The following is a 26,885-nucleotide window of genomic DNA, read 5'->3' on the forward strand; positions in this document are numbered from 1 at the left end:
TGATTTGGTCATTTTACGATTTTGTTGTGCTTAATGGGGATTTCGAGTCCTCTTTATCGTCTCTTTGTGGATGTGTACCAATGGTGTTTCCCCGTCTTGTTTTACAAAACGGGAACCCGTTTTGGTAGAAGTGCTCTATACAAAATTGTAGTGTCAATATCATTAGCCCTATTAAAATATCTAACCTTTTTGTTTGGAAAACATGTGGGCTTGGAGACTTGGACCAACTTGCCAAAAACTCAAAAGAGTTCTTGTGGGCCCACCAACGATGGGCTTAGCCTTTGAATGTCATACGTGTCATGATCTCAATATCAGTCATTTGATTCCTAGTTAAATCTACCCCATTGAATTCCAGTGGGGCTCACTGATCCAAAATCATTTTGATCCATAGTGGGCCCAGCTCGATAAACTCAATAGAACTAACCTCAACTGCCACGTGTAATTACATTCGAGATTATAGATGACTTCGATTGGCAAGCCTTCAATTTAGTATTGACACTCATATAAATCAGAGAGCCTTAAAACCAGCAAGGGAGAAGAGAAACCCTGCCCTGATGAGAGCTATCTTTACGTAGAAAAGGCTTCAATTTAGGGTTAGGAAAGGTTAGGGTTAGGGTTTCTGATAATTCCAGTTTGATAGAGATCGCTATGTCGATGCAAACCGGAATAGGGTTATCCAAGATCCTGATCTTGGTCGGAGCAGGTACCTTCGATCCAATTCGTTCTCTTTTTCTCGAATCTGACTGTGTTTTTTTATTCGTTTTGAATTTTTTTTGTAGGGTATACTGGCTCGATTGTGCTGAAAAATGGTAAATTATCGGATATATTGGGCGAGCTTCAGGTCAGTTATATGTGCATCTTGTTCTGTTTACTTCTTTTTTAGGGTTATTTTGTTAGTTCGATATTTGCATATGGTTATTGATTTCTTTAAGGTCATTTGTTGAGAAAGTTTTAGTTGGAATCGTGTGAACTGCTTGGATTTTGAACATATTTATTGCTAATTTTGCATAGGTGTCATTATACGTAGAGTAGTCGCTCATTGAGATTTGAGAACATTTGAACCCATCCTAGAGTGAAAGCTCAGTAATTTCTTTTATTTTTTACATTTATTGTCGTATTGTTTGTCAAAAGGGGCATTAGTGTCTATTGAGAAAAACCGCCAGGCAAATCCGATCCAATCGTGCACAAATAAACGGAAAAGTAGAAAATAATCACAAGCCACAAGATGCACACCTAGATTTTTCGTGGTTTGGCTATGATTTCTGCATCCGCGGGTGGGATCACGATCTTCCACCGTGAGAAAACAAAATACAAGGATTACAATGGGAACACCATGTAGACACGCACACCTACAAATTGCAACCTTTTTCTTGCCCCCTCAAGGATGACTATACCCGAGAGTAACTCGAGAGAAACCCAAGAAAAAACCCGACAAGAAAATATCTTCTCTCTCCCTCTCTCCCTTTATCCTCTCAAGCCCCACGAGAAACGGACACTCGGATTTCTCTCAATAGTCACCGCACCATGGATCATGTGATTTGATACTCTTTAAATCCAGGTTATTCCAAAAACCTAAAAGAGGCTCCTTTCTTATTTTTACCTTCCCACCAAAAAAGGAAACCTGGAAAATAAGGCAACTTTCCCAACAATCTCCACTTTGACTTGTTTCCCAATCACTTGAATATTACCCGTTGATGTCGCCATCAGTCCGCTATCGTCCCAGATCATCATTGGCCTTCTGAAGAATCAACTTCACACCATCAAATCATCTTGGTTCAGACTCCACCTGATTCAGCCAACACGGCCGGCGCACAGGTGCAGCTGCTGACCTGTTGAGTGGAGAGTGATCTTGATTCATCCACCCCGAGGTAGGTACCGTCATCTCCTTCCAGTCGTCTGCATCCTGGAAACCCATCTCTGCACCGATTGTGAAAGAGACCTTATGCCTGGGCATGCCACCACTCTATTTCCAACTAGCCTTCGAGATCCTATGAACACCAGTAGTCATATTCCTTGCAATGATAACATTGCACGCACTTTTTGTTGACCCTGGATCTTGACTTGTTTTTTCCTTGTCTTTTCATGATCCTCTGTCAGATGACCTTGCTTTTTGATTCCCACCACAGACAAGTTGCCCATGCTCTTGACTCCCATCAAGAACATATTTCTTCCGCATCTCATTCGATATGAGTGACGTCGTCACTTCTTCTAACTTCAATGTTTCTTTACCATACAATAAAGCTGTCATCAGGTTGTCATACAAATCCAAAAGCTAAGTAAGAAATAAAAGGACCTAGTATATTCTTCCATCAACTTTTCATCAACATTGTGGAGCTGATCCACAAGCTCGTTGAAAACAATAATGCGTTCCAGAAGATTCTCGCCTTTCTGCATCTTCAACCCGTACAACTCCCGCTTCAGATACAATTGGTGGGCCAAGTTTTCCTGACATTTAAAGGTTTTCCAACTTCTCTCATGCTTCAGACGCTTCTTCTTCTTCCATAACTTTAAACACAACATTATCCGCCAGACATAGCCGAATTGTGCTGACCGCCTTTGACTCAATGTCTTCCCACTCAGCATCCGCCATCTTCTCTAGCTTCCAATCCTTTCCCTTCAATGCCTTAGCCAGGTCCCGTTGAACAAGGACCCTCATCTGCCATAGGGTGAAATTGCCCTTTTCGTCAAACCTGCCGATTTTAAACTGGATATAACTCGATTTTATTCCCATCTCAGATCATCCTTGATGCAAAGCTCCACCTCGAACGCGAATTTTTCGGATAATCTTTCTACCCTCAAAGATCTCTCTAACCGCGATCCAACTACGACACCCACGACCCCTTCACCTAGCTACAATGATCGCTCCCACTACCTGTAAGAAAAACAATGCACTTTATCACATTCGTATGAGTCCTCTCTTCGTCATCTTCACTTTAAACTTGGTGATTTGATCCTCCTTGCTTGTCAGGTACTGGATTTATATTTTACTCTGGATTCTAACTATTCTACCTTCTAAAGCTTGCAATATCTCATTGTGGAGATACGATTTTTCTAAAATTTGGATGAGAAATTCATCACTTTGCATATCTATCAACTTTCCCTTATAAGTTCTCCAAGGAGGGAAACTTGAGATCGTGTGATCCTGGATTTGGGATGAGGTGGCACCCACAATGGCTCCAAGGAGGGAAACTTGAGATCGTGAAGTGAAAGTAAGGGATGAGGTGGCACTTGCTAACTGCTTCAAAAGACCTCTATAAATAGAGGAAAGATCCTTTGGAAAAGGATCCGGATCCAATCCTGGGGAGAAAAAGCTACGCAAAGGGTACCAGATCTTCTAGGAGAAAAAGCTACGCGAAAGGAGAAGCATAAGGAAAAGAAGAGAGAAAGGTGAGAAAAGATTTGGGCTAACATTTTTTTTTTCTTTCGTTCTTTTGCAGATTTTCTACGGGGAAGAAGACCTTTCTCTTTCATGAGAAGGATGAAAAAAATTCCTTTAGAATCTCTTGCAGAGACTTTCTGAAGGTCCCTTTAGGATCTCTTCCCAGAGACTCCCTAAAGGGAGAAGACCTTTCTCTTCTAGGAGAAGGATGATAAAGATGATGGCTCCCCAAAGGAAAGATGAAGAAAGTTTGGGAAAATGAAGAAAGTCTCCCGGACAAAGAAATTCCATCTGAAAGGATCTGTTAACAAAAAATCAAATATTTCTATTTTAGCTTTATTTTGTCTGGGGCTATGTCTAGGAAAGACTTCAAAGGCATCCCTGCCTCCGACCTTTGCATCTCATGTGATTTTTTTGGAGTCATCTCCTCAGAGAGATCCTCTCCATTGCCGAGGTGGTCTTCCTCTATTGGATCCATCAAGCTCAATTTTGATGGATTAAGCATGGGGAACCTGAGGCCCAAGACTTGTGGAGGGATTATCCATGATCACGATGTTCTGGGGTCCCAGTTGCATTAAAAAGTTGAATGAAGCCAAAGCCCTCGGCTTGAGATGTGGCATTCTGTTAGGGGTTCCCTCATTGTTGAGGGAATTCACTTAATATCGTTCTCTCAGAAACCCTTGGGGACTTGCCAACGTATTGATGAATTTTTTGATAAGCTACAACTGAATCACGTAATTCTCTTGCGTGTTTACTGATCGAACTACTTCAAAATTGATGATCTCACCCCTAGTGGAGTTGATAGGCAGTCATGCTTATTACTGATGTTTTCCCCTTGTGGAAGAGGATTGAGTGTTCCATGCAGGCCTTTGGACTGCCCTTGACCATCTCGGTCATGTGTCTTTGTTCTCTGTCTTTTCTTCTTAATTCTAATTATTAAAGAATATATTTTAATCAATTCAAAAGATTTATAATTTTACATACTGATATTGTTATAAATGGTGGTATATATAATGGGAGTATTAATAGGCTAAGTAAATGTACTGCTGTATTTCCATATTAAAAACTTACTATTAGGATAACAAAACTCAAAACCTGTAGTAACTCTAAAATTGTTTTTAGTAGTATTCATTAATAGGCTAAGTAAATGTTATTCTGTATTTCCATATAAAAAAACTTACTATTAGGACAATAAAACTCAAAACCTGTGGTAACTCTAAATTTGTTTTTAGTAGTATTAATTAAAAAACGATGTAAAGAAATCTAGAAGTGTTAGAATTCCAAGGTAAAAAGATTTGGGTGGAGGGTGATTCAACCAAGTGTTGTTTCTTGGGCTATCAACAGCTCATTGGGGCCTTAGAGATTTGCAAACTGCATCCCTCACATTCATGATCTTAGTAAGCAGATGTGTATCTCCTTTGCGCATATCCCATCCTTAGATCAGCCAATGGCTCGGCTGATAAGCATAAGTAATCTGGGATGGAGCACGATCATGCTCTCATTTCATCTTCTTTCCCCTTAGATTAATGGGTTTGTTTTTGCTTCTATTGCTTTGAGCCATCTCGTCCCTTTTTAATAAAATCCATCCTTGAAAAAAGTGTCGTAAAGCATTGAAATCCCACACATGTCAGATAATGGTACTTCACCCATTCAGAAGAATCCATGTAGCATAGTCTTTTTTTCCTTTTCTTTTCTTGGGTGTTTTTATTTATTTATTTCTGAATAGATGTCTTTCCCCGTAAACATGTCATCACAATTTTTCTTCTGTTTTATTGGCTCAGAAATTACTGAAAGGATTGGAGAAATCTGGAGATCCCTCAAACAGCGACTCTGATTACTCTGATGCGCTTACTGCGCAGGTAACTTCTTTTTTCTAGTAACCTCAAGAGCGAACATATCTTACTCCAACAGTAGCACCATTACAATTGAAGTCTTAAAAACATGTTTCCAGTAAACTCCATCTCTTCTTTTCTGCACTTTTTTCTCCTGGATGGTATTTATTATCCCTTTCCTCTGTTTCTCCTGTTTCTTTGATGAATTCTCATTGTTCAAGATTAGAAGAGGTGACTAATGCTGCTTGTTGAAGTCACCATTGTAATATATGTATGACTTATTACAATCAGTGTGCAATGTTTATAGATAACAGATCACTTCTTTTTCCATTAGTTTATGTAAAAATGTAGATTATGCAATGTTTATAGATAACAAATCACTTCTTTTTCCATTAGTTTATGTAAACATGTAGGTTGTGCAATGTTTAGATAAGAATTCACTTCTTTTTTCCACACTTTATGTAAACATATAGGTTCTATTATTTTTCTTGTTACTTCTGTTTTGTTTATTTTCTACATGTTCATTCCCTAAGCTTTCTCTGTGCGTTTTAACGTATACTCAAATTCCCTAAGTTTTCTCTGTGTGTTTTACCGTATACTCACTGTTGATTTCATACATCCTATCACTGCTATCCAGAATTAATGCAAAGTTTGTTCTCTAAAACATTAGATGATAATTAGATTTTGCATCGGGGTAAGTGAGCTGTTTTTATTTTTAGTAGGTATGTTGGTTTGTTAGTAAACACATCTCTGTATTTCATTGCTTTGGGGCCATCCTGGCATTGGGGATTCATATTTCTTAATAAAAATTCAATTCCCCCTTTAAAATTATAATTGGTTTTGTTTTATCTTCTAGCCTTCCTCTTGATGATCTTGTAGGTGCGTCGGTTAGCAACGGAGGTCCGACAACTAGCCACAGCACGTCCAATAACTGTTCTCAACGGAAATTCTAGCCAAATGGGTATCTCTTATATGATTGCTTGTGAAATTTCTAAATTCAATTACTTAAAATTTATTGGTTTTAACTTTTTTACTTTTAAATATGAAGTAGCAGGACATTACAGGTTCTGTTGTTATTACATTAGTATGCATAAGAAAACTACGTATCCTCACTTATTTCAACTTTTGTGAAATTTCTAAATTCAATTACTTAAAATTTATTGGTTTTAACTTTTTTACTTTTAAATATGAAGTAGCAGGACATTACAGGTTCTGTTGTTATTACATTAGTATGCATAAGAAAACTACGTATCCTCACTTATTTCAACTTTTGTAATTTTTTTGATCTAATCTCTACTTTCTTGTCTTAACAAAATTTCATTTTTTGGGAAGTGTGCATGTTGTTGATTTGATTTCGGGGCCAAAAATTTGGTTGGACATTCTGCCTCGCTCCTGGATAACATTCATTTTCAACTTATTGACTACACATTATTTTCTTCCGCCAGGAAGCATTACGTCTCTTGCAGTGCCTGCTGCCGCATTGGGGGCGTTGGGCTATGGATACATGTGGTGGAAAGTACGTGTTCTATCACAAATAACTACTTATTTTTGTTGGTCAACATTAATAAAGCCATGTCCTTTTTTTACCAGTTACATAGTTTCATGTTTTTGTATAACTGTTTTCCTAAAGATTTGTGTATTTTATGCATAAAAAGTATCAACTTTACTAAGTAGTATCATGTTTGAAAGGTGAAGTAGTAGTATCATGTTTATCCATCTATTGTGAGTATTAATCTTTTCATAATTTTGTTAGTGGTATTACCATCATGAAGGCCTCAGACCTTGTTTTGTTTGCTTCTCGGTAAACATGTCCATACCATTCAAAAAAAGAAAAAGAAAATCAGTAAAAATGTCCATGCAATTCAAATAAATAAATAAATAAATCAGTAAACGTGTTTATGTTTTCGTGAATGCACATACAAGACTGACATGTTCTTTTTCTGTTTGTATTTTAGGGGCTGTCCTTATCAGATCTTATGTATGTAACCAAGCGTAATATGGCAAATGCTGTTTCGAGCATGACAAAAAATTTGGAGCAAATATCTGCTTCTCTTGCTGTAAGTTTCTGCATCACAAATACTTTTTGCATTTCCCTTTTCATATCTTTTCCTGCAAAGAAATTTGCTATATAAAATGTTAAGCCTCCTCAAGGCATCGTGCAATGCAAAATTAGTTGGAATGAAGGCAAGTAATTGGTAGTTAGCCTGTCCACATTCTTGTGTAACTGCAACGTGGATTGATTGACAAGTGGCAGGTCTGAACTTATGCTTTGCCAGTTCATCTCTCGAGATTTTACCTTTAGGATTGTGTAAATTACCTGATTGGAAGTATACATCCAGATTTATAGTTGTTCCATGATAAAGGCTATTAATCTTGACCCTTTACCTCAAAATATATGAAGGGTTTTTAACACTGCTATAAATCTTGACCCTTCACCTCAAAATATATGAAGCGTTTTTAACACTTTCAGGAGAATGCAAATATAACTATTAGCATAATTTTTGTGCATGTGGTTGGAGTGAATGAACTGTTAAAGTTTTCATTGCCACGATGCTTGAAATGATCTACTCTGTCCCTTCTGGCACCTTAATAGTGGCAGGCATCATATACTGGAAAACTCAACCAGATTTTGACTTTAGATGTTCTTTTTGAACATTGCTTCTTCCATTATCATAATAATTACGCAATTTTATGTGGATCTCACACTAACATTGCTTTCATTGTTCAGGCTGCAAAGAAGCATTTGACACAGCGAATCGAGAACTTGGATGGAAAACTGGATGAGCAGAAAGAGATGTCAAAATTAATCAAGAACGAGGTGCATTTTACTAATGAATATCTCCCGTCATTTTGTAAATTTTAAGTTGGTGAGATGGCATCTTGGGATCTTATTGGGCCATGTGAGGCACACAGACTGGGTTTCTTATCCAAGAGCTCCCAAAATTGAAGGATAGTAATGCCCTCTAGTTTTTTTTATTTACTTTTTCGAGGATGGTGCCGACCCCAACTAGTTTGGGACAAAGGCTTAGTTGAGTTGAGTTGAGACTTTTTCGAGGATGGTGCTAGTTCACTTCAACAATGTCTATTTCAAATCAATTTCAATGTTGATGCAGTTTTCACCATAACACGAGTGCCTTTAAAACACAATCATGAGTTCTTTTGTGCAATTTCGAATCATTTAGGTAACAGGCTTAAAAATTTGTCTATCAGGTTACTGATGTTCGTGCCGATCTTTCTCAAATTGGCTTTGATTTAGGGTCATTGCAAAACATGGTCCTTGGTCTGGTGAGTCTTGTTTCAAAAAGATAATTTGAATCATTATTACTTAGCATTCTTGCTTCTACATTCATCCAAATTTCAATTTCTTCTTTCAGGATGGGAAGATAGGTACCTTGGAAAGCAAACAGGTGAGCCTTGAACTTGTTTTTTGTGCTTTTTATGGAATGATAGATAGAATCCAAAATTTTGTTTTGATTCTCTGGCTGCAAGATGATCACTTAGCTATTCTATTGCTTTTATTTTGAATGGTAGCTATTCTATTGCTTATATAGAAGGAAGTTTGCAACTGGAAAAATAAATTTTGAATTCTGAGTTTAATATGTTTTATGGATTCCTTTTAGTCCAGCTCATGCAGCTGTAGCCTGATCACCTTGATCGGGACTTTATGTAGTGGTGGACTGATGAGTAAATTTTAATGCTATTAAAAAAAAGTACTTCGTGGAAGTTTTTGAAGGCTTATAGAAATCTTGTAAAAAATCATGAAATTTTATGTAAGTGCATGGAAATGATGGATAATTAAGATGCAATTTCAGGAAATGCTAGAATAGCACACTTAAATCATCACATAAGCAAGACTACCATCTATAAGGATTTAACAAGATTGAACACCTAGTGACATGCTTTGTCGCACATGTTTGGAATAGTAAAGTTCATTCTAAGCATCATCGTTAAAAAAAAGGTTCATTCTAAGCATAGATGTTTTACATATTTTGTCGGATGATCGTGCCGTTTTAAAAACTTACTCATCTTGTTATCCAATTTTAAAAACTTCTCATCTTATTAATGGAATGTGCATTAATATTTCTTGGATATAGTGACATGCTTTGCCTCACATTTTTGGGATAGTTAGGTTCATTCTAAACATAGATATTTTACATATTTTGAAAGCTGCTGATCGTACCATTTCTTTTACTTTGAAAGCTGTTGATCGTACCATTTCTTTTACTTTTCAACTTACTCATCTTATTATCGTTTAAAACAACTTACTTATCTTATTAATGGAATGCGCATTAATATTTCTTGGATATATGAGCTTTCTTGGTTATGTAGCTGCATGTAAGAAATCAAACTTTGGATTTCGGTACGGGCTTTGGAGTCTCCACGGAAGTTGACGCATGTTGGCCGAAATCGACACATATCAGTGAAAGCTTAAAACCATGACTTGTAGTCTTGAGTCCAACCCCAGGTTTAGGTTTTGCGAACCTTAGTTTTATGTAAAATTGCAAAGTTTTTCCCTGACAAGGTGGCTGTGACCTAACCTTTTTAGGAAAGATGGATTGAAATAAGTAGCTATCTCTAGGTCCTTTCAAGGACAAGAATGCTTGGAGGAGGAAACTGAGTAGCTGGCTGAGAGGCTGGTATTGATGATGGATGACATTGCTTAGTGTGGAGTGGACAAGCAACTTTGTGATGATTAGAATATGGGTGAAATGAAAGCATTGAGGTTTGGCCGGTTTAAGGGTGAATTACAAGACTGCTTTTTTTATTCTCGAGTGCTTTAACAGTTACAATCCTCGATTTTCTGCTAGGGTACCACGTTAAGATGCAAGCATACCGGAGTTAGAGGAATAATCTTTTTCTTTTTCAAAAAAATAATTTATCTCAATGTATACATATAACACATTAATAATTCTCATGTGATAAAAAGATCATATAAGCGAAAATGCTTACCAATGTATTAATAATACTTAAGGACTAATGAAAATAGAATGGTTTTTAAGGCATTAAAAGGACACATTCTATCTCATAACACAAGAAACATGATGTTTCGTATGAAAATGTGAATTTTTTATTGTCTTTTATTATCCATACCTGTTGGTAACATTAACATGTTCCTGTTAAGTAATTTTAATAAGCACCGCTTTGTTGCTTGCTGGTATTGGGTGCATTTTTTTTCTTAGCTTTTATATAGAGCAGCTTTAGCACAAACCACCTTGTAATTCATGTTTGCCACGGGTTTTTTTCCTTTTAGCGACAAGTTTTTTGAAATGAAAGTGTGCTCCTATATGTGAGAGTGTTCTTGGTTGCAATTTTCAGGACATGTTCTCTGTCATGTTAGATCATAACCACTAATCTACTTGGCATCATCTTGTAGACAGTTTATCAAATGTCATACTTAGAGGAAGGTGCATAGTTGGTAGGATTTTGATATATTTCCATCTTGTAGAGACACTGACGTGATAGTGTTAACAGGATTTTGCAAATGCTGGTGTTTGGTACCTTTGCCAGTTCGCTGGTCCTAGAGATGGGAAAATGTTCGAACTTTTGAAGGTTGGAATAAATTTTAGTACTTTCTACTTTAATTTATTGTTTAATTTTTCTGTACATCTGAGATATTGGGTGTAGCATTCTGTTCAGTGTTCAGTGTTCACCCAATTGCCTAAATACTGTTTTCTTCAGCAGTGGTATTTATAGAGTCTATATAACATGATAAAGTCCTAGTCACATGAAATGCTCTTTATTGATATTCACCTTGCAAGTTATCAATCAGGAGCCACATTAAGGCCCTGTTTGTTTAAGATTATTACAACCGATTGTGAGGGCCAAACCGATTATTGGACTCAAATTTAAATGTAATTTTGAGTCCACTAATCGGTTTGGAGCTGGCAATCGGATGTCATAATCCTAAATAAACAGGGGCTGTGTGATGGCCAAGATTAATTATAGAAGTATGCAAATTGTTATTTATTACAACATTGTGATATTGCTTGTGTTATTACTGCTGGGACATCTCTCTCTTTGGTTCTGTTTACGCTATACAACTTCCTTTGTGGAATTGCTTAATTTGCTTCAGGACTGAACTCTTCTTCTTTTTTTTTTAACTTTTTTACACTATTCAAGTTATTGTCATGGTGATGGTCGAACTTGTGTCTGAACACATCTTGCACTCGACTGCTGTCAGGTAAGAAATGCCTAGATAGAATATTTGTTTTTATTCTTGGATTGTTAAGTACCCATGCACTAGCTAACTTTGGTTGTTCATAAAACACTAGAACAGTAAGAAGAGGACTACTAGGAAACTTCTGCCTGGTCAGCTATCTTATTCCATTCTGGCAAGTACATGCTGGGAGCCCCCTGACCTTGAATTCTGGGAGTCAAGAAGCATGAACCATAACTCTACATAGATCTTATTCCCTTCGAGATTAAAGGAGTTTGATATAATTCGAACAATATCATCTGGGCTTCACGGAATGATTATATGTGTAGCACAATGCGGAAAGTGGTGAAGAGATCACTCAGCACATACCAGATAATATGAAGACCGACCACCCTTTATCCAAGAACAACTTTTGCCATCAACAATTTCAACCTTTTCTTTTAATGTCAAGCACAAGGAAGATAGTATCAGAGCTTCAAAGCTCTGATATGATGTGGTTGCTATTGAAACAAAGAAAAGGGAAAATAACAAGTGAAGAAGAAGATAAAGACATTTAGCCGTTTAGGGTCACTATGAAATGAATGTCTCTTTCTCCAAGGATAGACTCGAGTATGTGAGATATAGAGTATATATATTATTGGTTTCCTACTTGGTAAGTTAACCTTCCAAATATGCAAAAAATTACTAAGGGATACTTACGATAAATTTACCGTAGATACATTCAATCAACTTTGTTGAATAACATGTAAGGGTAGTTTAGTCATTAGTTGTAGGATAGGAGGTATTATTGTCATTGTACATTGGATGCCCTATTTGGGCCTATATATACATTGTATACATGTGGAGCTCCCTTTAGTGGATACTCTCCATCTCTCTATTCTTCTTCTTCTTCTTCTTCTAACCCTAATCTCATTTCTAACATGGTATCAGAGCTTTAGGTTTAAAGATCCAGGGAAAGAAGGAAAGAAGAAGAGTCTATCCATCATCCACACCATTCTCTTTCTCGCTGCTACCCCTCTGCTCCTTTTTGTGTTTGATTTTCCGAAATCTTTCTTCTCAAATCTCTCTAAAATCTCTCCCCATATCTCGGTATCCTTTGTTTTCCCTTTTTTGTTTGCGTGAAAACTCCCCCTTGGTTTGGGTTTCTCTATTTGGTTTCTCGGCATCTCTCTCTCACCATATTTCTCTACCTTTCATCTTTATTTATTTTTTCTCTCGGACATTCCAAAATCTCTCTATGCACCCATTATTTCTCTCTCTTCGACCTCAGATCTCATCTTTTTTCTGCTATAACGTTAATCACATATTGCGATTAGCTCCCATTCTAATCCTAGCCTCATCTTTTAATTGCAAGATGCAATTCTCTCATGTTGTTTTCTTGTTTGCTAATCGCAAGTTGCGATTATCTCAACTTTTTCTTGTTTGTTAATTGCATGTTGCGATTAAGTCGATTATCGTTTTTCCCGTGTTGTGCAATTACTTGTCTTTCCTCGTATTTCTTTGTGTAGCAAAAACCCTAACTTCATTTATCTGTTTTTTCTCTTCCGTGCGATTAATATCTCTCCGTGTGTAGCAAAAACCCTTACTTCATTTCCCTTTGATCTGATCTAACTTACCTTTGTCCCATTTTCTTCCCAGTACAGGGTTTTGTGAGGGACCTTGAGACCTTTCAAAAATCAAGCAGCTGCCATTCCAAAAAAAAAAATAAAAATAAAAAATTAAAGAAACAAGAAGTGAAAACATGCCATCCAAAATTGATATGTTTTGGCCGACTTTTGAGCTTTGATACGTTGACTTTTCCTTATGTCTACTTCATTTAGGATTATGTACTTTCTGATTCTCTCAAGAAAAAGAAAAAAAGGTTCATGCTCTTTTTGTTTCCACTTGTTGAGCTTGCTGAGTTGCTTTTATCTTGAGTCTATGCTGTCCACTTCATTGGCTAATACTTTCAGTTTATACTTTCAACTTTGTTAATCTAATTCTGTCGTAAAATGCCTGGCAGGATATGCCAAAGCCTACTACTGAGAAGCATCGTCTGCTCTTGGAATCTACAGGGAACAACAGTCTGAAGGTTTTCTCATAAATTGTTTCCTTATTCTTCTGTTCCTTTTCCCGTTATGACCATGGTTTTAAATTTCGGCCGAAATCCGAAATTTGGACCGAAATTTCAAAATCTCGGATTTCGGCATAAATTTTGGACGAAATTGGGTCATATCAGCCAAAATTTTTAAAATTTCGGCTGAAATGACCAAATTTTTTTTTAAAAAATCGGTTTTGTTAGGGACCGAGACCGAAACCAAAACCGAAATTTGAATCCTTGGTTATGACACATAATTTATGTAGATTCTACCATTCCACTTTTTCGACTCCATGCATATGCATATGGAGCTTGGTTGCATGCTTGTCCCCTGCTAGGGCATTAACACTGGACTCCATGCTTTTACATATTGCAAAATTTGTATCACAGTTTCCCGTTGTTGTATTTATTTATAACAATCATATTTTGCATTAGCATCTATTCAAGTCTCATCATGCATAGTTACATGGATCTTAACGGCAGGGTTTCAATTGATTTTGATATTTACATGGATTCGCTGGTCAAGAACTTAAGGCCCATTTGGATTCCAAGATTTTTTTGGAAAATTTGGAAAAGAAAAATATTTCTAGTTTTTCGTACTTTTTTACACAAAAAAAGATTGACTTGAGCCAACCCTATTCCATGATTACTTAGAGGGAGCTTCAATTTATGATAATATCCCTCTAAATTAACCATAAGCATAATCATTTCCCTCTAAATTATGGAAAGAAACAATTTTTTTTTCCGTCAGAAATGTTTTTCTTGCAACCCAGACAGGGCCTTAATGAAAAGCTGAAGAAATTCAAACTTGCCTTGATATGCAATCATGTTTGCTTTCACTTTCAGGGTCTTCAGCAGATAGCTGACACCTTATGGTCAGAGAATGACAATCCCAAAATCGATGCATCCCCTCAAGATGACATTATTAGCTTGGATAACACACCAAGAAGTGTGACCAGGTTTCAACCAGAACTTTCTAATTTTATTGTGTCGGGACTTTTTATTCCTTTTTTTTTTGTGTGTTTGTGCGTGTGATGGGGGAGGCGTTGGTTATAAATAAATTGATGTTTTTGTAGGACTGCCTCCATCAAGTGCTGATTTCAGTGTGTTAATAACGAAAGAATGTATACCACTGAAGAAAACTGACATGGAAGCAGAGTTCTTTGCATGAACTGGAGGTACGTCCGCATTTATCAGCAAAGAAACGAGGCCTATGCATATTATATAGTAACTGCTAGATTATGTTGCTTAGAAGGAAACCAACTGCTTGTTTAAGTGATGTGAAAAAAAGAATGCAATGTTAAAATCTATGTGTATGTACCCATATATATTTTTTCCGAATATCGATACACCGCAGATTGCAGTAGTATTGTTCCCTCGAAAATAAAGAGAGCACTGTAATTTGTGAAATTTTAGATCATGTATTTGTCTATTGCTTAATTTCTTTGGTGAATCTTTTATCGGAATATGTTTATTCCATTTCCTCAGCTTTCCTATATTACATGGGAGCGATACCTTCCCAAAAGCATCTTGAGGGGGTTCCATGCTGTTTTCTCAAATCTGAAATCAAATATTAGTTCTAATGATCAAGGAAACTAAATTGTTAGTTTGATCATGATACTCTGTGAGCTGTTGATTTCCCACCTTCCTTGAGGAAAATTGTTTAGTTTTTGATTAAATAGGGTTTCTTAGACTGATTTATCTATGAATATTCGGGGATAATGTGCAGTGATTCTCATTCAATCCAAGTTTTAGTTTTCACTAGAGCCATTGGGATAATCTGAACCTTTTCACAAGCAAAGTGCTTAGTTGAAACTTGAGGAAAATTAATAATGCTTTGTTTGGAGTATGGTTAAATTATCGTCAAGTTAGCATCATTCTCTTACAGGTCAAGAGTCATAGATGTGAGAGAGGAACGAACTGAACCAAGACTCGAAGACAGAACGCGAGTGAAGGTCCTTTTTCTCGTTGACTTGCCCTTGTTGCACTTACTTCATCCTTTTTTGTTTATTTTTTCTGAAGTTTGTTTACTTCACTCTTCTTCCCTTGCGGGTCTGATTGAACTTAACTATTCAGATCCACTGTTCTTTTCTTTACTTATCTCACTACTTTGTTCTATCTTCTAATCCATTGTTCCTTGGGCAATGGAGATTTTGAAGGTGTTTCAACAATTATTCCTACTAATCTAATGTGATTTCTATTACCCGCCTTTAATTCAGTGGCAATTTCCTGATCACTAACTAGAAGGATCGCCCTCGCAACTTCAAGTTTTTTCCTGGAAGTAGTCGCGGGTGACTTTTTTAATATGATAATAGTCGCGAGTGTCTATTTGAATAGGGGGTTGCCATTTTTTTGGTTATTGAAGTAGCAGCAACTTCACATAGTCAGTTCAAACGCGCATAAACCTAGTGCACTTGAATCCATGTTGACAGAAATGACTAATTTTTTGAAGATTCACAGCTCCTGATGAGAAAAATCTCTTTTGAACACCTTTTATTCTGCAGAGGCTATGATAATTTTATGGGTATTGGGTCTGTGCAGTTAAGATAGAGACTTCTGAATCTCTTTCTTGGGGATTACTGTCTTATTTCCATGCAAGTGAGGACTCCCTTCCTGTAGTTTCCTATTAGGATTAGGAAGAAGAAGAAGTGTATTTGAATGGTTTTTTATAACTTTAAGACTCTCGTAGCTTCAGAGAGAGAGAGAGAGAGAGAGAGACTTGGGGAAAACCTAAGTTGTATATGTTGGAAACATGTTTCCTTTAGGGTGGCCCGCATTGACCTCTGCTAGTTAATTAGGGAAAGTATAGATAGTTTCTTTAAATTAAGGAGTTGCTTAATGGGAGCAACTTTTGATCAAGAAACTAAAGAATTTAGGGTTTTCTCTCCGGGTGGTTCCTGGTCTACCAAGAACGAACCGGTGATTATATTGATTTAACTAAGCATAAGGTTTGAATATATCTAAAGACTGCATCAGAACCAAGTTCGTCCTGTTCGTCGGGGAGCTTCTTCAACAGTCAGATCACATGCATCGTCAACAGCTTCAAATCTGATCATCATGGCCATAGGTAAAGATCAATTTTCGCTTAAGTTCGATTAAAATTCTAACAATATAAGGTATTGTTATATTTTATGCAAGATGAGAAAAGCTGAGAGAGGTTTTCATGTGGTGAAGAGAGACGACTAGGCTTTTCTCTTGGTTGCGAGGTAAGCTTGGGTTTGAGCTTTTGGGCTGTGAGTGTTGATTATGTAAGGATTGAGTCAAGGAATTGGCAATTTTCTCCTTGTAATCTCTTGTATTTATTGCTCATAGTGTGATATGATTTCTCTCACTTGGATATAGGCAAATTTTCAAACCACATAAACCACATTTGTTACCTTTGTGCTTGTGTTTTGTTTAAAATTTCTATCATGTACGCTGTGTAGATCATGATAGACTTGGCGGATTTTCAACAAAGTGGTATCAGAGCTGTGGTTGGAGCGATTGTTGGTGAAGGACGATAAAAAAAGACAGTTATGAAAGCTTGACAAAGATTCTGAAGAGAGGTGGAGTTTCATGGAATTTTGTCACGAGATGACCTTCGTTTAAGTTCTTTGCATGGTTTAGTTTTGATTTCGGAGCGTGGATCGATCTAAGATGTTTCGAGTCAACTGGTCATTTCGTGAAACTGTGTGTCGCAACATCATCTGTCTAGTTGATTGGTGTATCACCTAGCTGATTGTATAGCGTAGAACTGATTAGTCGGACATTTCTACGATTGAGATGCCGTTCTTATCATCCAGGCTACGACCAATCAGGCAAGCACTGCCTCGATCGAACGTTTAGAGCTGAATTCAACTATACTTTCAAAGTGCATGGAGTGATCCAGGATTGATTTAAAATGGTAACAAAAATGGTCAACCTCGAAATTCAAGATTGAAAAATTTAATTTAAAAAATATAGTTTTACTCAATGAAAGTGAGAGTGAAGGACATTCTAATTCATATGGCCTTACTAAGGGATTGAAGAGAAAGGATGGAAAGCCAAAGAACAATGAGTGATATTATTAGATCCTTCTACATGTCAGTTAATCCGGAACAAAATGAACTAGCTAGACTACCAATTTGTTCGAGAGGAGGTCACTCAAAGTTAGCTCATCACTAAGTTTATTCGTTCATGAACAACTGGGAGATACCTTTATCAAGCCACCTCCGATCGATTCGAGCTAGTTAATGGATGGAGGGCATGCTTAATTTCAAAAATGTACTGTATAATCTCTCTCCTCAACTTCTAGTTAAGACGCTGCTCCAGAGGGGCTGCCCTGAATGGTCATAGTAGGAAGAGTCACTCCCTTGCAGCTCGATGTGGGGCACAATCTCTCCATTGGAAGAGCACGCATATGGAATATCAGCAATTCCATGATAGAACATCTCACCATACTCACCATCACTTCCCAACTGTTTTCCATGCCGTGCCTCGTCCTCCTCATTTTCATTATCAGCTGCATTTGAGTTCTTCTTCACCAATTCTCTGAATACTGATGATCTGAAGAGGAGGCTGAGGGCTGTAGGTGAAGACGACTTGTTGCAAGAGCTACTATGGACTTGCCGAGCTTTAAATTCTTGCTTTGGAGGAGAGCCCAACTCATCAGAAATGAAGGGATTGCGGTGCAAGAACGCCTCCGCTTCGTTCAGTTGAGTTTCTCTGTTGTTTTGGGGTTCTTGAGGAATAACAAGAGGGCTGGCTCCTAGTCTTATCCATCGAATGTATGAGCTCAAATCAAAATTGGTCACTGCATTGATCCCTCGGTATTCTATCGCTGCGATGTCATAAGCTGTGGCGGCCTCCTCTTGTGTACCTTTAACAATTCATGTGAATAATCTATGTTAGTAATCATATTTGCAAATAATGGTTATAATAGTTTCAGAAATAAAATACTTAATGGCTCCCAATGAGGTCTTAATGTTTATTTGCAAGTAATATCAAATTAAAACAATCATATATTCAAATGAGGACCGATTTTGGTTGCATCCTAAGAGATAATAAACAAAGTCATGGAAGTTTATCTTAGCAGAAGAACTCACTATAGGTTCCAAGGTAGAGATACTTGTTTCCAAAAACTCTTCCTATCCTTGCTTCCCATCTTCCATTGTGATGGTGCCTGCATTTTATCCAAAAAAAAACCCAATTTACTAATCTTCATGACCCTTTTCTAACACAAAGAACAAGTTGAGTATAATATATTGTCTATACACCGATGTTTGTTGTAACCAATCTTTCTAGTATCTTGGGATTCTTTCAGTAATGGATGGTGGATAATGGATAGAGAGATTATACACCATATATTGATGTATAGTTTATACACCAATCTTAGTGGATATTTCAGTGTAGAATTTCTTTCATATATGAAAGAATATACCTTGCAACACCACGGTATTTGGATACACCTCTAGAGAAGCCACTGCTTTTTCTGTGTACAAGAAGTGAAGCTGATGTCAATCCATGGAATAGAAAGTTACGTAGAAAGATCTTTGCTGAAAAGGTCAGCAAAATGAGATCCAAAGGTCTGTAAATGGAGATCCAAATGTAATGGTGGGTGCAATATTTTGGAACCAAGTTATGAAAATGAGTTTTCATGAGCAGTAGAAAGATTTTTGGTGAAAATTAAGGTCAACAAGAAGAGATCCAAATGTAGTTAGAACTCTGAAATAATAGAGTTAATACCTTCTTAAGGATGCTAAATACTCTTCTTTCGTTACGCTTTGCATTATTTGGATTTCTTGCTCGTAATCAGATACCTGCAAAATCAATGTCGATCGATTATGATTTAGAATTTCAGATCACCCTCCAATATATCATTCAAATTTCTTGCCTAGAATGATAATTTTGTCTAAAATTTGGTGTTCATTATTAAACTGGATTATTCTTCTACTGATATTTAAGAAAGCTAAAATGGATGAACAAATTATAAATACCGGGAAGTTTGTGAATGTCGTCGGACCCCAGTATTTCAGTGCTGCTAAATCGTAAGCCGTCGCTGCAGATACTTCCTCATCGTATGCCCCTGATTATAAAAAACAAGGCAGATTAATTCACAATCAGTTAATATATCTTAAGCTTCATCTATAAGATTATAAAGATCAAACTGGATCTTCGTGAAGAGGGTGAAATTCTCACCTAGATAGACTGTTTTGTTTGAACGTCAAATCGGAGCGCAACCCAGGAAGAAGAACAGGAAGATCAGAAAATTACAAAAAAAGAAAGAAAGAAAATCAAAGATGATAAATAAGCTAGAGAAAGAAGTATATATTGATCATAATTTCTTGTACCTTGTTTCCCTTTCTTCTTTTGTGTTGCATTCCAAGTTCCCTTATCCCACAAGTGTGCTTCGAAACGACCTGTCCATCTATGCCTGCAATTTTTATCATACTTTCTTGTATTAGAAAGTAGTAGTAATGAGCATTTGTTCTTTATTCGAATGATTACATGTTCTAATCAGATGTTAAAAATAGATTAGTGCTTGACGCGGGAAAGGGTTCTCTTGTGAGTTGATCATCTATTCCTTTTCTTATGAATCCTAACTAGTCAACATTCTTTATATATTTATGGAGTGTAGAAAAAATGTAGATAAAAAACGGATTACTGTGAAGTGAATTTTTCCAAAGTTAAGAGTGCAAAAATTATGGATTTCTAGTAATCTCAAGAAACGGTAAGGCTCGGTTTCTTTTGATATAGAATGTTTCTAATACAAATTTTACGTCCATTGTAATATAGAATAAATGGGCTTAAAATGAATTTTATGTCAAGTGAATGTGAAAAAATGGGCGGAATATTTGTTTGACACCCATTGTAGGTCGAAAGAGCCTAATGGGAAAAATGGATGGAAACGGAGGATCCATTGATTGGCTCTCTTGTCCCCGGGGTATCTAATCTTTTCTAGGGGTGTCAATAGACCCAGACAGTCCGTCCGATGGATGGTCCGAATCCGAACTTTAATAGACAGGATCTAGGCACATTAGTGGGATACATGGACATATTTTGGATCCTCTTCGTAAGATCCGAAAAATTTCGGATCGTGGTCAAGACATGGCAAAAAAAATCAGATGGATAGTCACGATGTGAAGTCCTTTTACTAAAATACCATCAAAATATTTCTTATAATAAGTCTTAAAATTAGGGGTTTTCTCATAAATATGAAGAAAATATTGCTTATCTTACGACTTTCCACTTCCACCTTTTTCCAGACATCATTTTTTCTTCCTTCCCTCAATCGATTTTTCTTCCTGTAAAGTTGCCACTCACCTTCAAACATTAGTCCTTTTCAACAATAAAATTCTATTCTTCATCAAAATCATGGGTTGTTATTAGATATAGGGAAATGTTATCAGCACTACTGTATTTTGATGAGGGCACTCCTCACTTTATTAAAAGTACGTTATGGCTTGCATCATAGGATGATCCAAACCGTCCATTAGATGGGCCACAGCCTAAATAGGTTGGGTCCCAAAAATCATTTCCATAGGTTGATCCTAACCCTCTAATGGACGGTTTGGATCATCCTATGGTGCGGGCGATACAGTACTTTTAATAAAAGTGAGGAGTGCCCTCATCAAAATACAGTAGTGCTGATAACATTTCCCTAGATACAATCACTAATTCTTTTCTGAATTGAGGAAGTTTTGGAGTTCACTTCAAATGAAGAAAATTGAAATTTTTTGTTATTTTAATAGGACACTCCGATGGACGGTCCGATTTGAAATGGATAGTGACCGGGACACAAGAAGTAAGATCTGTAGAATACTCCGAATCTGATCCGACCGATAAGGGATTTGAATGGATCGTGACTAAGACATAGGTGGATCCGATCCGAAGTGGATCCATTGACACCCCTATTATTTTCTTGTATTACAAAGTAGTAGTATAAAAAGGAGGAGGAAGAAAGAAGAAGAAGATGATGATGGATTTTCTTTTGGACCTGCTTACGCCTCGATATATAGAACTTCTCTTGACTGTAGTGGTGGTAGAAAATTGATCTAGCTGTTGTCCTGTATTGTCATTTCCGGCCGCCGATGCTAGCCCTTGCCGCCTTCTCTTGACGCACTTCGGCCGTGTCTCGCCCTCATACTCTCCGGCCATTCGACGCTTTCCCATGTTTGCTTCCCTCTTCACCAAGATTACCTCCATCGTTTTTTCTCTATTGGTTTGCTTTTTCTCCTCCTTTCTTACTTTGATGCAAAAGAAGAATTGAATGCTTTAGTTCTTATAATGCATGAGTTGTTAGTGTGACTCCAAAATTTGTAGTACTTGACAAAGGGAGACGATGATTTCGGGATCATTTAGGACAAAACCCTAATGTTGCCACCCTTCCTTCCAACGAACTCACTGTAGTACTCTTTGGCTTGGCTGATACTTCCACCACGCACCCAGCTGGGAAAATTGTTTAAATGTTAATACATTTCTATGTGGGTTTTGTACAATAATCAGGAAATGATATATTCTCCCATTTTTCTTCTCTGGGCCACCCCTTCAGAGTAAAAATAGTAGTCATAAATGCACTAGAGGGGTGGCCTGGGGAAGAAATGGGGGGGGGGATATATCACTTCACTAATAACTGTTCATTTTGCTGGCCCAGCGGTGATTGTATCACGGCCCGTAAATCACACTAATAGGATGATCGAAACGTCGGTTTAGACGGTTGGATGGTCGAAACAAAAAAAAGAGTAGTCATAAATACAATGGGGGTGGCCTGGGGAGGAAAAGGGGCAAATATATCACTTCCCTTACTAAAAAGCTATTAATAAAGTAAGGAGTGCCGATATCAAAATCAGGGGTGCGGATACTATTTCTTTAATTAGAGAAGTGCTAGTTTACATGCACTCTGCCTTCACGTAGTGAGACTGTGGCTGTTCTCTCCTTCAAAAGTGAGCTGCCAAATAGCTTTCTTCGAAATTGCCTAGCAAATCTCATAAAATAAAAATGGGAAAAAGTTGTCATGAGCAAGGTTTTAAATGTAGGTTTTGCTTATCTACGAAATAGGATCATTTCAGTTTCAGTCTGAAATTTCGGCCGAAATCTTAGAAAATCACGAAAAAAATTTGGTACGAAATCACAGCTGAAATCCCATAAGGTTGCTCATCATTGGTTTTTCTTTTTAATTTTTATCAATTTTTTGGAGATATCTTAAAGGAATCTCGTTGTTCTTCTCTGTTGTTAATGGAGTTGTTTCTTTCAAGGTTAAGGTCGAAATGTTGACGTTTTAATAGAAATTTGCTTCTTTTTTATTTGAAAAGTTGCATGTTACATATATTTCCACGAAAAACATTAATGAAATCTTGATATTTCTTGGTAAAATCTAGTATTTTTCTGGTCAAAGTGAATTTCTATTTGGATAACAACAGAAATTCACCAAACGGGCCGAAATTTAAAATCATAGTCATGAGGAGATTAAAAACCTAAAGTTGAGAGAGAGAGATATATATATATATATATATATATATATATATATATATATATATAGATAGAGATGAATCGCGGGTGAGACAAGGCGTCCTTGGTGTTTTATCAAGGAAAAAGACAAAGGGGAAGCCCCAAAACGCCGAGAGAACTTTTGTCTGGTATTGGGAGGGGTGGAAAATAGTAAGTGAAGCCGGTTTTGGGTGCAGCTAAGACGACAATTTTCCAAGATGAAAGAAGAGGGGGCTCATTGGGTTTGCCGCTGCTGTTATGGAAACAAAAACGGTGGTTGGTTTTCACATTTTTTGAAGGAAGAGAGTTGGATTGGTTTTTTTCTTCCTTTTCAATGACTGAGCTTCCTAGGAATTGAAAATCATATAAATAGCATTCGAGGCCCATGCTATGTATTATGCATGGTTGTAAAATGGTGGGCGCCACCATCAAAATAAGTGTAAAATGGTGGTGGGTCCCCTCAATAACATTAGGGGACTCTATGCATTGATTTGGTAGAGATGGTGGGTCCCACCTCATGGGATAATGCAAAGAAACATGGTTTGTATTGTAGATATTACAGGGGATTTGCTAGGGAATTTCGCAGAAAGCCATTTTGCAGCAGACTTTTGAAAGAGAGAACAGTCACCTAAGACTAATTAAATGAATAAGACAAAATCTGCTGAAAAGTGAGCCTCTGTTGTTGTTCTCTCGTGCAAAAGTCGGCCGCGAAATGCCTTTCCTTGAAATTCCCTAGCAAATCCTATACTATAGGTGGAAATGTTTTTGAGACCTCGTATGGTACTACTGTATTTGTTTTGAAGTATCTAGGGGTGCAACACCTTCTGGTTGGGGGTTGGCCTAGCCCAACCCAAGGTAGCATTGCATCAAACCTATCGTGACCCAACCCCAGCCTCGGGTTGAGGAGGGTCAATCCTATCCCAACTCGCTTCTAAATCTCTAAACCCTAACACAACCTGTCTATCTTGATTTCCCAAATCAGTTTGGATTGGCTTTCCGAAAGGCCTCAGCCCTAACCCAACCTGAAATTAAATCGGGGTGGCTTTTCCAACCTTAACTCAACACAACTCGGAAAAATACTCATCTAACCCGAGCTGAAATAGGGTTAAATTTCGCAGGTTCCAGTAAGCTGTTCTCTCCTGAAAAAGTGAGCAGCGAAATGGCTTTTGTGAAATTGTCTAGCAAATCCCTGTGAAACAACCAAATACTCTAAAAGCTTAAGCTGTTGGAGTTGGTGTGGTTTAATCATTTATACTTTTACCCTCCTCCTCACATGTGGCCCCTCTTTTTTGGGTTGGCATGGATTTTTAATATCAAGGAATCGTTGGGTTTTAAACCCAAGCCTGCCGTAAGGCAATAGCTCTGATACCATGTGAAACAACCATTTACTATAAATGCTTAAGTTGCTAGAGTTGGTGTTATTTAATCATGAGGGATGCTAAGCTCACAGGAGCCCTTGAATAAACTGGCTACAAGGTCTCCTCTATTGGATCCTCGCCATTTGCTTCTACAGTTATCAGCGCCATTATAAATGCACTGAAGATTTCGTCGATCCAATGGAGGAGCCCTTGTAGGCGGTTTCTGCAAGGGCTCCTGTGAGTTTAGCATCCATCTTTAATCATTTGTACTTTAACATTCTCGTGAAATGTGAAATACCCCAAATACCCTAGGTTTTATTTCATTTGTAAGTATTTAAAGAAGGGGTATTTTTGTCATTTAACATCAAGTTAAATGTTTTCACCAGAACTTTCTTGTTTCTTCTTTGTTTGTTTTAGACTTCGTATTTTCCCGTAGATAATTTTAGGTTATGTTTTGATTCACATGTGATCCTTTACGCAGATGATTGACTATCCTGTTCATTGAGGTTTGGGAGTACTTATACAATAAGTATTTAGCTTAACTTTAGCGGCCTTCGTATAGAAATTTTTGAAAGATTTTGCAACTAAAATTATTCTTTGAAAAATATGATTTAGTATTAGATTTTGTAACTCTGGGTATGTCTAGAAAATTCATGAGGTCAGCATTTTAGTAATGCCCCTCGTGTTTGGCTCATGATGGTTGGTGAGTCTGTGCCCCAGCCAATCGGATGATACGTTGGCCCTCTTATGTCAAAGGAGGCTAAACAATTGACCCTGTCGACTTGTATCTGATATCTATTGCAAAAGCGGTTCTGTCTCCGCCTCCTAGTACATGAGCATTGTTTTGTTACTATACATTTTCTGATACGTACGAATACTGATTCTGATTTTGTATGTTAAACTCTGTATGTACTCAGTAAGTTCTGAATTCCCGAAAATGTGATTTTCTATTCTGCATTTGTTTTCTGCATACCTAGACTTAGCTTTAGATGAGTTATACTACTTGCTGGCTTTCGAGCTCACTGTGGTTTACCAAATTTTTTAGGCTCCGAGGCTGTTCAAGGTGAGGGATCTACCCAGTACTTGATAGACTTTCTGAATTAGTATATGTGTGAGTATTTGTATGGGTAGAGGAGTGTTATAAATACTAAAGGGAGAAAGGTTTGTAAATAAGAATTTTGGTGGTTGTCTGTATATAAAGCTTTAGAAGTTTTAGTTGCTCTGAATGCTGCTCAAGTAAATTGTGAATGTATCTTTGGTGTTATATTGATATTCTATAAGAAAGCCTTGCGTGCCTGTGAGATTTTTATTTACAGCTACGCGGTGCCTGTCGTGCCTTCGGTTCGGGGGCGTGACATGAAAAATGGTATCAAAGCATAGGTTTAGATCTTTAGGACAATTAATTAAAGATTGAGAGTTGGGTAGAAATTAGGCAAGGAGCAATTAGGAAATAGCATGATGGATTCATGTGCATCGGGGACGCCTGTTTTTTCACATGAATTAGTTGTGCTAATAAGAAACTCATGTGCACTGGGGACGCCTGGTTAGCATGTGGGCGAGTTGTGCAGGAACAAGATAGGTATGATTAGTTTATGTGCTCCAAAGATGTGTAAATTTTATAATTTCTTTTGATTCAGTATTATTATCTAGTTCAAATATACCCTAATATTAATTGTGTTGTTGTTATTGAATCAGAATGGCACCGCCTAGGAAACCTCGTACTAAGAAAATGAATCGCCAAAAGGAGAACTCTCAGGGCAGAGTCCCTGATGATGTGATGGAAGAGGTACCTCAGGAAGAGATAAAAAGTCAACCGGTTGTAGGATCGCCTCATAGAGACCAATCATTTGCTTTGCAGCAAGCTGCCCCTCAGCACACCATACATCAAGAGAGTAGGGTGGAGGAGCCAGGCTTGTACGAGAGTTAGTTTAAGAATTAGTGGGGTTTGTTCGAGAACAGAGATCACAACTGCCCTCCCAATCATCTGCTCAGGGCATAGTCATGACATATCTGAGTTCATGAGAATGGCTCCTAGAATTTTTCTGGGTACTGGTAGCGCTCATGATGCAGAAGCTTGGATGAGAAGAGTAGAAAAAGCATTTCGGGCAATGAATTGTAAAGATGACGAAGAAAAAGTGAGATATGAAACATATATGTTAGAAGATAATGCTCTTGACCGGTGAGAAGGAATTGAGAGAGCAAATGCAAATAAATCAGAGTTATTCAAGTGGCAAGATTTTTGTAATGCATTCTACGCTAGATACTTTCCACCGAGTACGCGTAGTAATTTAGTAAGGGATTTCATGAAGCAAAAGCAAAATTTGAGATCGGTTGAAGAAAATGAGACTGAATTTGATAGGTTGGCTCGGTTCGCACCTACTTTAATAGCAGATGAAACTGCTAAGATGATTGGTTCGAAGAAGGATTAGAATCCTTCATTCAGATAAGCTTGGCTTCAGTGAAATCAATTAGTTATGATGAACTGGTTGACAGGGCAAATAATATAGAGTTGGCTTCGAAAAATAATCAAGATTCATAAATCAAAGATCAAAAGATAGAAAGCAAAGATGTTAGTGCCTCTAAAGGTCAGAGCTCTCAGGGATCTGTGAGATACCAGCCATATGAGAGGCCAAAGAAT

At 37.4% G+C, this 26,885-nt stretch overlaps 2 protein-coding genes across 2 annotated transcripts; one reads left to right on the top strand and one right to left on the bottom strand.

Moving 5' to 3' along the window:
- Nucleotides 1-510: 510 nt before the first annotated feature.
- Nucleotides 511-14,885, top strand: LOC143885144 (uncharacterized). The gene is made up of 13 exons (XM_077389161.1): nt 511-703; nt 780-841; nt 5,161-5,238; nt 6,091-6,172; nt 6,657-6,727; nt 7,167-7,268; nt 7,940-8,029; nt 8,422-8,496; nt 8,586-8,618; nt 10,684-10,761; nt 13,371-13,439; nt 14,292-14,404; nt 14,522-14,885. The coding sequence occupies exons 1-13, from the start codon at nt 649-651 to the stop codon at nt 14,541-14,543; spliced, it is 930 nt and encodes a 309-aa protein (XP_077245276.1). The 5' UTR covers nt 511-648; the 3' UTR covers nt 14,544-14,885.
- A 2,589-nt stretch (nt 14,886-17,474) lies between these two features.
- On the bottom strand, nt 17,475-21,636 carry LOC143885145 (AP2-like ethylene-responsive transcription factor At1g16060). The gene is made up of 8 exons (XM_077389162.1): nt 21,400-21,636; nt 19,754-19,836; nt 19,602-19,610; nt 19,400-19,488; nt 19,149-19,222; nt 18,844-18,894; nt 18,509-18,585; nt 17,475-18,282 (listed from the first exon to the last, which is right to left on the bottom strand). Exons 1-8 carry the CDS (start codon nt 21,606-21,608, stop codon nt 17,708-17,710), a joined length of 1,167 nt encoding a protein of 388 aa, XP_077245277.1. The 5' UTR covers nt 21,609-21,636; the 3' UTR covers nt 17,475-17,707.
- Nucleotides 21,637-26,885: the final 5,249 nt, after the last annotated feature.

The sequence above is a fragment of the Tasmannia lanceolata genome, unplaced genomic scaffold, assembly GCF_043159265.1.
Source record: "Tasmannia lanceolata isolate RefF3 unplaced genomic scaffold, GAP_Taslan_0.1 ptg000008l, whole genome shotgun sequence".
Taxonomy (NCBI): Eukaryota; Viridiplantae; Streptophyta; class Magnoliopsida; order Canellales; family Winteraceae; genus Tasmannia; species Tasmannia lanceolata.

Bases quoted from the DNA above. Each gene is read 5' to 3' on its own strand.
- LOC143885144 (XM_077389161.1), top strand. From the start codon at position 649: ATGTCGATGCAAACCGGAATAGGGTTATCCAAGATCCTGATCTTGGTC. The intron at 704-779 runs GTACCTTCGATC...TTTTTTTTGTAG, and splicing joins CCTGATCTTGGTCGGAGCAG to GGTATACTGGCTCGATTGTG. The intron at 6,728-7,166 runs GTACGTGTTCTA...TTTGTATTTTAG, and splicing joins ATGGATACATGTGGTGGAAA to GGGCTGTCCTTATCAGATCT.
- LOC143885145 (XM_077389162.1), bottom strand. From the start codon at position 21,608: ATGGAGGTAATCTTGGTGAAGAGGGAAGCAAACATGGGAAAGCGTCGA. The intron at 19,223-19,399 runs GTATTTATAATT...TTGATTTTGCAG, and splicing joins CGACATTCACAAACTTCCCG to GTATCTGATTACGAGCAAGA. The intron at 18,586-18,843 runs GTATATTCTTTC...GATAAAATGCAG, and splicing joins AAATACCGTGGTGTTGCAAG to GCACCATCACAATGGAAGAT.